This window comes from Etheostoma spectabile, chromosome 13 (genome assembly GCF_008692095.1).
Source record: "Etheostoma spectabile isolate EspeVRDwgs_2016 chromosome 13, UIUC_Espe_1.0, whole genome shotgun sequence".
Taxonomy (NCBI): Eukaryota; Metazoa; Chordata; class Actinopteri; order Perciformes; family Percidae; genus Etheostoma; species Etheostoma spectabile.
The window spans coordinates 3674535-3684722 of record NC_045745.1 but is presented as its reverse complement, the minus strand read 5'-3'; the positions used below and the strand labels follow the sequence as shown (position 1 = coordinate 3684722).

At 41.3% G+C, this 10188-nt stretch overlaps 1 protein-coding gene across 3 annotated transcripts in view; it reads right to left on the bottom strand.

Annotated features, from left to right (window-relative positions):
- The window catches only part of hlcs (holocarboxylase synthetase (biotin-(proprionyl-CoA-carboxylase (ATP-hydrolysing)) ligase)), a 50532-nt gene extending 40750 nt beyond the window's left edge, over positions 1-9782 (bottom strand). For 2 of the 3 annotated variants that reach the window (XR_004334665.1, XM_032533710.1), the window contains exons 1-5: positions 9347-9782; positions 7598-7738; positions 4351-4513; positions 1925-2946; positions 891-1073 (exon numbers count right to left, since the gene is read on the bottom strand). Coding sequence is in view for 2 of the 3 variants with exons in the window: in XM_032533710.1 (XP_032389601.1) it covers positions 891-1073; positions 1925-2946; positions 4351-4513; positions 7598-7738; positions 9347-9649 (1812 nt within the window). In the remaining variant the exon portion in view is untranslated. The remainder of the gene's footprint in view (positions 1-890; positions 1074-1924; positions 2947-4350; positions 4514-7597; positions 7739-9346) is intronic. The other variant, XM_032533712.1, reaches the window with a different exon arrangement.
- Positions 9783-10188: the final 406 nt, after the last annotated feature.

Genomic DNA, 10188 nt, shown 5'->3' with positions numbered 1-10188 from the left:
GTGTGTGTGTGTGTGTGTGTGTGTGGTTTCTCAGGCTGTCGACAAATACTCTAAATTCAAATAGTAAAAAAAAACTGAAACCGTATTTTCGAATATTGTGGGACCTGCATGTTTTTGGGTGGTTTCACAGCGAGCGAGTCGGCGTGTTGATGACGTTTCTATCATACTGCTGATGATCAGAAGTAAAATACGAGAGTGAAGAAAAAGATGCCATACGCCAAAGAAAATGTCTAACTGGAGAGTCAACGAGATTCTGGAACTTCTGTGGGTAAGGACCGGCGCCATACCTATCCACATGTCTCCCATTGTAATAGTTTGCCCTCTTATGGACATAATGTGCACAACTAAAGATTTGAATCTATTCAAATCAATGTGTTTTTTAGAAGGAATATTCGGGTGGCCTGGGAGGCTAGTTGGAGCACTTGTCCATATATAGAGGTGTACTCCTTCACAGGTTCGACTCCGGCCCTTTGCTGCATGTCATTCCTAATCTACTTCCCCTTTCATGACTTCACTTGGCCTGAAATGCCCCAAAACGTTATCTTAAATTAAAAAAAGAAGGCATATTCTATTATCATTTTGACAGCCCTATATAATGGATAATGATGATGATGGATGAAAATATTTTTATTCTCAGGGAGGGGCAAAATGTCAGTAGAAATGTAAAATTAATGTTTTTTTTTTATTTTTGCATTCTTGGGAATAAAGATAGACTATCAACACAACAGAAAAGTTGTATCAAGGCACTTCTACTTATGTCTGTGTACTTGATGTTGCAGGGAACAATGAGCATTGTTAGTTAGGACATGGCGTGACTGATAAAATCCAGGAGAGTCACCGACAAATCTATTGCATGACGGATACCGACAAATGAGCAGTGTGGGCCTTACCGGAGAGGTGGCCAGCAGGTGGACTGGGCTTGGGGCTGGAGTCTGGTTTCGCTCACAGTTGAGGCCCAGCGAGGTGAGGATCTCGGTCAGGACTTCATAACGCAGGGCGTTGCTGACCTTCAGTTCATCAAAACCTTCTGAGGTCAAGTTCTTCTCTGAGTCAGGAGCAATTTCCAGGTGGGCCTGCAGACAGGGAACACGCAGCATGTCTAACAAACACGTTGACTTAATTAGCCATTTGACTGTTGCAAATTTCAACATACATTTAACGAATCTGCTATTGTGGCTGGGTTGAATCAGTGGGTAGAGCAGGCGCCCATTTACATAGAGGTGTATGCCTCGACGCAGAGGTCCAGAGTTCGAGTCCGATCTGTGATGATTTCCTGCATGTCTTCCCCCCTCTTTCACCTAGCTGTCCTGTCCATTAAAAGGTGGAAAAGCCCCCAAAAAATCTGTTCTTGAAATATATACATATTTATCACAATGAGTCAGCCCTCACTCCCAAAAACAAAGTCTACCTATTCAAATGTAATCGTTGCAGCTTCAACACTAACCGAATACCTAAAACTAATTCTTCGAGTTATGGGACTGAGCACTGCTGCTCTGAGCAGCTCATTTTATGACTGAGCAGTTGTATTGGATTGCATTAGAGTTTGCGGGTGCACAGGAACAGACGGGAGTTGTAATAGATGATTTAACACACACATTTTTGGTTGTGCATCCCATCTAAATTAACATTGGTCATCATTGGTCAATCAATATTGGTTTTCCAAACTTTATCCAAAGTCATGAAAATTCAAATGAAGCCCTGTCTGTTGATTGCAATATTTGGTATTCCAAATGAGAGCTTAACTTTAACCCGGGACCAATTGGACATTGTCATCACTTCTTGCATGTCCAGCGGCGGAAACTGAAGGAAAATGTACTGTTTGATGTAACGTGTATTGTGCAAAAAAAAAATGGCTGCTGAGCTGTTTGAGTATGAAACAAATAGTAGTAGTAGTAATAACAACAACAACAACATACGTCTTTACCTGACAGAGGACAGCTTCACCGTCATCCCCTCTGTGGGTCACCCTGACTATAACCATATCCCTCTGATGAGGGATGTCCCCTTTCAGCTCCCCCCAGAGCTCCACCTCCCCTCCTCCCTGAGTATCCCTGATGTAGACCATCCCACTCGCCAACACGCTCAGTTCCAGCTCGGTGCTGTCCTCCCGGGTGAAGCTCAGCCTGCTGACCTTCCCACGCTGCCTCTCCCTGACTTTCAGACAGAGGCCTGCAGGGCACAGGGTGGAGGCTAGCCCCAGGACCCTGCCACCCTGGCTCAGGTAGGTGAGGAAACGGGTCTGAAGTTGGGGGGTGAGGGTTTCCTCCTCTGCCAGTACCAGGAGCCGGGTGTTGTCCAGCCAAGGGTCGCTCAGAGCCTGCTGTGGTTGGAGGGGATATATTATGTTGTTTTCCATGTTTATACACTCGGATAAAAGCTGACGAAGTGCCTCAAAACGCTCCGGGCAACCACCCGTGTACAGCAGAATATTTGGCGGTTTGCTTTTACAGTCAAATCCACCACCTTGCCCGGAAAACCCTTCAACATCATCCAGAGTCTCATCTCCACTATCCAGCCCGACTGAGTTATCATCGGGAAGGTCTGGAATGTTCTCAGCTGAGGCATATTTGACAGAGAGGATGGTGCTGTTCTCCAGCTCCAAGCATTCGTGGCAGCTGGACAGATGGAGGTGGTGTTTGTGGCCCTCCATGTGGTGATGATTCCCCAGGGAATGGTCCTCCGAGTCACAAACAGCTCCCGGATCCTTGGTGCCACGGACCGGCTCTGACCCTCGCCGCTCCCCTAACCTCCTCTTCAGCTCCGGGGTGAGGAGGAGGCTGCCCTTACGGCACTGCAAGTGCTGGTGATTAGGGGACAGCCGACAACGCAACGGCTCAGCAACACCGTCTCCAGACTGGGGGCCACAGAGACAAAGTGAGGACGTCTCAGTCTTTGGACACTGCTTCGCCAACAGCTCACTGAGAGTGGATTCTTGGAGGAGGACAGCTATGGGAAAGTCACAAACATTTACAAAAATGTGAGTACAGTCGGGCGACATTTTGTAAACATCACAAGGATAAAACAAGAATTTCTGTTAACGAGGCCTTAACAAACTAAACATAAATGTAAATTAGGTATGAAAATTATTCAAACTATATTGGTGTGAAGGAGAGATCCCGCAGATCTTTCCTTCCAGCGGCCGTCAGACTGTACAACGAACACTGTTGACTCTGTGCAATAATATCCTGTATCCCTTTTGTCATTATCATTACATCTGTGCATAATTTTTCATTTGGGTAATTTTTAAAGTGCAATTTAATAATTCATGTGTAATTTATTGTATAATACCTATCTGTGCTCTTATCTTTGCTGTTGCAAACCGCAATTTCCCCACTGTGGGGCAAATAAAGGTTTTTCTTATCTTAAGTGATTTCTTTTGGCCAATTAGGAGCACAAAAGCCCTTTCTTCTTCTTTCTTCATCTTTTTGATTTAATTGCATTAAGAATTCCTTATACAGGAAAATACATCCAATACAATCAAGGATAAAAAAAAAACAATAAAGTCCAGGACTTATTTCCACTGGGGTCCTCAACACCTGCCTTACGAAGTTGATATTTAAACATTATTAACCAGTTGCCCTGCACATTTACCAGAGAGCATTAGCATTCATTTGCAGTCACGATGAATAAAAGTTCAACATTCAAGTTCCCACCAACTCTTGAGAAAAAGATCTAGCTCTTTAGCAGTTAAAAGCTTCACTATGTTCACCAGCTCGTCTCTAACTGTGTCGGTCTGATGTTTGGTGCTGAACAGGTAGAGTACAGGTCTATCAGAGCTTTTTTTTTTTAACTGAAAACAGCTGTGTGTTGGAAACAAGGTTAATGAGAGCGGAGTTTGTTTTGGCTGTAAAACCAGAACTACAGACTTGGTGATAAAGCTCTGTGCATTGACACTTCAGAATCAGAATCAGAATCAGAAATACTTTATTGATCCCCGAAGGGAAACTCTGTGTTGCAGTCACACAAATAGTACAATATAGTATGGTAAAAAGAGTAGAAATAAGGAGTGTGGATATGTATGGTATTTACATAGTTAAAGGAATATTATGATACAGAATTTACATGGTTAACATAATTAAGGAGTTGCAATGGTGAAAAGTAATAACTATAATAATAATAATCAAGTGACCTTTTGCAAAATGCAGATGAAATAAAGACTAAAATAAGAAATACAGTTTGTTACGGCTCACCCGTGCTGGTGAACTAATTGTTTTGCTTAATTAACTTCACAAAATTGAACATAATGCAAAATAAAATCAATGAGATGTCCATTCCAAAGAGATAAATGAACACAAAATAGAATCAAATAGAATAAAAGGGAAACACGAAAGGTAATCGAAGGCAACTTACGGATTATCTTTGAAGGCAGAAGTCCATTGTCCAGCTGAAGGCGATCCTCGATAAAAGCCACCCCCAGACGACTGAAGTTCTCTACACTGGCCTGGGCTACAGCCCGGAATGGCTGGCCAGGGCTACAGGCCAGAGGAAGACAGTAATCAGACCACTTCAGCACCTGCACACAACACACATATCTGGTTAGCCGACACCCAGAACCGATCCACAGAGCTCATTATGTCTGTCTGCTACACAAACATCTCTCTCAGGAGAGATTCCTACCGAGCAACTAGGTGGTTACAAGTGTGAGGGAAAGTCTGATCATGCTGTAATGAAATCCCATTTGGCCGGATGCAACTTATCTCGTCTTTGATCATGCTGACTCATTAACCAATATAACCTTTTGCACCACTTACATTTCAATTTGCACTGCTGACTGTTTATTTACAGTACCAATTGTTTACATATACATCTGCAACACCGTACTTTAACTGTAATATGCAATTACTTTCCACTGCACTTTAATTCGGATAGCTTCTGCCCAAACTTTATTTGTACTACCTTTAAATCATTGTTATACTGCTCATTTTGGCCTAACTTATTATATCTATCTGTAAAAATTATGTCTATAATAATAGACGCCTTTATATTTATATTCATAGTACATACTCACCTGTAAACTCTGTAAACCAACAGTATATTATGTCATTTGCACATATCTGTAAAAATGTCTACTTATAGTAATATCCACCGGTATATTAAATTCAGTACATTTCTAGCTGTTAATCTTGCTCACAATACTTGTTATCTATATTTTATATTCATAGGACAAACCCATCTGTAAAATTCTGTTTATAATAGTATTCATTTCTCTATTTATTCAGTACATATCCATGTCCTACACTTACGGAACCATTGGATATCCTGCACTTACTCCTATTACACTTCTGGTTAGACCCAAACTGCATTTCGTTGCCTTGTACCTGTACCTGTGTAATGACAATAAAGTTGATTCTAATCTAATCTAATCTTTGACTGATTGAATCTAGACCTGACTGCATTTGCTAGCAGGGCATTGCAACCTAGTCCAGAAGATCCTCACCTCAGACTGGGTAGAAAGAAACAGCCCTGACCAGAGGGGGAGGACCAAGCCAAGGTATAAAGAGAAAGAACAGCGTCCCATGGGTGTGCCTAATACAAACTAACCTTTGGGTGTGTACCACGCTCAGAGAAACAAATGCTTGACAACACTGTAAGAGATTTTTGTCTTGTTCCTAGTCCTCAGAATTGGATTACGAAAATGCCACGAGGACGAAATACTGATGTAGAAATGCATGTGAAATGTTGTTCATGAGCATGTCTTACTATAGTCTCATTTCTTTAGATGTGATTGTTAAACATACTAAATAAAAGCAGATTAGTTGTAAGATAATTAATGATCGAAGCACTGGAAAGGACCCTGGACACTTGGTGCAGCATCGCTGGCTCTTTGTGCTACGACCTTTACCTCAACTGGCGCATGTGATTGGTCCCTTGTCTTGTGTCTGTCTGTGTGTGTGTCTGTTTCTGCATGTGTTGTTTTGTCTCCCTTCCTCCCTCCCAGCTTTCCCTCTCTTTTTTGGGGGGGGCTCTGGGATGCGTTCCATGTCTCAGTGTGTTGTTTGTATCTGTTAATTTCTGAATATAATAATGTGATTTCATCAAAAAAAGGTAATTAATAATGAAGGCAGAAGACAAGCATACAACCAAACAACAACCTCAAAAATTCCAGCCTTTAAAAATAGGTCAGACGTTGAAGGAACAGTCTGAACAAAGATGGCAACCTTCATGAAGGGTAGGATTTTGCAGTGCTGCTGCAACAGAGTTATCTAGTTGTACCTAATACAGTGTCATTTAAAAGTGTCTCTCACACAAAACTCTACGATGAGACATGAAGTGTCTCAAAGCTAAAACCTGTCCTACCTCAGAGCAGGACAGTTATTGATGAAGCTTCCCAAACTGACTTGCTGTTTCCCCAAACTAGTTTTTTCATTCTATTTTAGTTTTTAGTTGTTGTTTTTTTACTTCTTATTTATTTCTGTTACCTTCTATACCCATCTGTATTTATTTCTGTTGTTTCTATTGTACTGCTGCAACAAAATATTTCCCACTGGGGGTTAGTAAAGGTGTATCTTATCTTATCTTTGGACAATTAGAAAATTGTAAAATTCCAAATGGAGAAAATATAAATAAAATGTATATGTAGGTTTTACATTTATTATTTAAGCAAACAACATAGTTAACCAAGTTAAATATACAAACATGTGGGTCCAGAATTAATGCACAAGCATCAAAATTTATCAATAAATTTGAATAAAACTACAAATATTATAATCGCGAAGGGACTTGCATGACGTAAAAACATATGTATACACAGATTAAAAGAGCAGGTAGAACCTAGCCAGCTGATCAGCCCGGACTGTTAGGCCAGTGTTGAAATGGGTCAATAAAAGCGAAAACCACACAGGGCAGAAATACTAAATTTCAGCGCATAGATGTGCATGGCTGAACTGTGTGGAGGAAAGAATGGACAGCACAGGAGAAAGAGAGACGGTGAGAAAGTGAAGGGGAGAGGGGGCGCATTAAACAGGAGAAAAGCCCAGCTGGAAAGTGCTACAAAATGCTGCAAAGTTACAGGTATGCTCAGAAACAAAGGCCATGGTTAGTGGTTTATAAAACAAACAACATGCCAGAATAATAAATGGTGAAACTACTTCCATTTTTAGAGAATACAGAGCCCGCGACATGACATCCAAAAAAAAAAGAAAAAAGAAATTGCTAATTTGTGGTCACAAAATAGTGTTTGGGGGATAACGATGTAGTCTAACTATAAGTTCTGCTATACCTGTGTGGGTCACATAGAGTACCCAGAGCAAGCTAAAGGTGCATTCACGGACAGAGATGATTTGATTGAATTGTATTTTAGGCTGGGAATGAGTTACAGAGACATTCTAAACAGCCGGTTATTGCAAGGAATCGTTATTACCGAGACGCATTTAAAGAGAATATTGAGAGCCCGGATGCTTTACCGGCAAAAGGTACCACTTGGACGCCGGTGTTGCACCTAAAACTGTGACCCATCACAAACTGTGACCAAAGAGGGCGCTGCTGCACATCGGCTGCCCGTGCGTGAAAGACAATCAAGGGTGAAGAAGAGCGTCTCTTGCTAGATATGAATGATTGTTGTGAGAATATTACTTGGTAAGTAATGAGTGATGCCTACTTTCTTATTCGATGTGTGAGGAGAATGGTAGCCCACTCTGTGTCCTGCAGCTTCTATGATGAACGAAATATTCTCTATTCGTGGACCACAAACCAGAGAGGACCCCAACAGCACGGTCCATTTGCTGAGGTCATCACATGCCTGGGGACAGCACAGACAGCACAGGAGAGAATAACTTCACACACTACAAGGCTGTTATACATTGATTAGTAGTTAGTGACAGGCGTTATCACACACTTTGACCAAAGGCACAGAATCAAGTCATATAGAGCACTATGTAGAAGTAAGGCTAGGCAATATGGAGGAAAAACAAATATCACAATATTTTAGAACCAAATACCTCAATACGGTATTTTAGGGTTGAAAATTGGTGCTTTTGCAAAATATTCACACATTGAGACTTGTTAGAAATAATTATCAGTAATGTGGAATGACTAAGTGGGTGAATGCAACTAAAAGAGCTGCAAGAACAGTTTGGAAAGTAATGCAACCTGTAAAATCAGGCAAAGACAACACTTACTGTATGTCATACCGCGATATTATGATATTCAAAATCAAAGACGATATCTAGTCTCATATCATGATATCAGTTTATAGTGATATATTGCTTAGCCCTATGTAAAAGCCAGGTTAGAGGAGAGAATGACACAGTGGCATCCAGGCTGCAGCCTGCCACTCAGATAGAAGATGACAAATGATCTAAAAGGTGCCAGCTGGACTTAAACATTTTTTTAATTTTAAGTTATGAAAACTGGTAGTTGACATCCCTAGTATGATATCACTTAGTTATACCTGTACGGCAGTGCTCTGGATCACAGGCTATGATTAACCCTTGTGTTGTCCTCACGTCAAAACTGAAAGCCAACCCTTTTGTTGATGCTTTTCAATCCATGTTTTTAAAATTTTCTCACGTTTGTGTCCCTTTTTTTCCCCAACGTTTGTCACTTTTTTCACGTTTAACACCAGGTAACACTAATTTATTAACTTTAGTTTTACAGTTATTTTTGGAATTTATGGTCAATAAACCATTTATAGGAAATTATACCTAAAGTTTGAGTTAGAAAAGCAGACATTAGGAATTATTTAGTCTAAAATTAAAAGAATGTATGTATGTTGATGGATAATCACAGACTGGAATATGTCAACATTTACTCAATACTATTTCAAAACCACTTCAATTTTTTTTCTCCAAATGCTATAAAAATTGAATAATACACCCCAAAATGAATGAAAGTAGAGATTTGTACTTGCCAAAGAGTGTTGTGTGGAATCAATCATGTTATTTTGGGGAATTAAAAAGAACACTGATATAGGAAAACAGGTCAATTTGACTAGAGGACAACATGAGGGTTAATAGGCCTTCAGGTGTAATATCAAGTTAAGTCTTCAAGTCCAAGAGGAGTCTCAAAAATGAGGACTCCTGTCCTGTCCTGACTCAAGCCTGGAGTGTACCTTTGACATAAATATGTGCTTTAGGGCTAGGTATGGAAAGCCTCCAGTACCAACCAAACACTGCGGGTTGGTTTCACTTTTGTTCTAATTTTATTAATCAAAACTAACAAAGTTGAGTACTTCACATATATTTTAATGTCAAACTTTTGACCCAGGTAAAGCTCTGGGTGTTTCTTGGAGCACTACCTGAATTCGGGAGCAGTTCTGGAGGTAAATGAGAAACGTAAACAAGGCTGTGAAAGGCCCAGACAGCGCTTACATGTGAAATATCATTTAAACGTTAGCTCAAGTTCCAACCTGAGGCTCCGTGACATAGACAGCCTTGTTTCCCAGCTGAAGGAAGACGCTGTCCTCGAATAGTTCCGGGCTGGGCTGCCTGCGGGGGGCGGCGGCGGCGGCGGCGGCGGCGGCGGCTGTGTGGCGTCCCGTCGGCGCTGCTGTGGCTGCTGCTGAGGCCGGGCTCGAGCACACTGTGAAGCTGAAGCTGAAGCTGCCGCTGTTCAGTCTGGACAGGCTGTTGCGGATCAGCACCGAGTAGCACTTGTGGAAGCGCACCCACAGATAGACGTAGCACAACGTTATTAACATCTTAACCAGCATACACGAAGGGTGCCATTGTGGCCCTAATTGACGTCCACAGCGGTCACAACATTACTGCCGAACTTGGCTGTCAAGCTAACTGCTACGTCATTTCGTCTTATGTATTTAAAAGCGGGAGGTAACAAGCTTTAAGGCGCATTACCGCCACCTGCTGGAGTCGTTCATTGGTAGTTCATGTACTGTCTATGCCCATGGACTGTATACATTATATTGATATTAATATTAACGGTCTATGGGTAAGCCCTTCTTTAATTGTCTATGTCAGTGATCAACCCGTTTAGTAGTGGTAATTCATCGGGGGAGTTATTACTAAGAATAAATGTTCAAATAAACACATCCGGAATTGTATGGGAACTCTGCCCTCAGGAAGATTCTCTTGGGCTTCAATCTATGGAGAAATGAACCGGCAAATATCTGGTTAATTGGAGAAATTCTGTCTTAATAACGAAGTAAAAGAGGTTTCTTTTAAAATGTTGCGTAAAACATGCATCTTTTATAAGAGCGGGGGATTAGCTCAAATGGTAGAGCGCTCGCTTAGC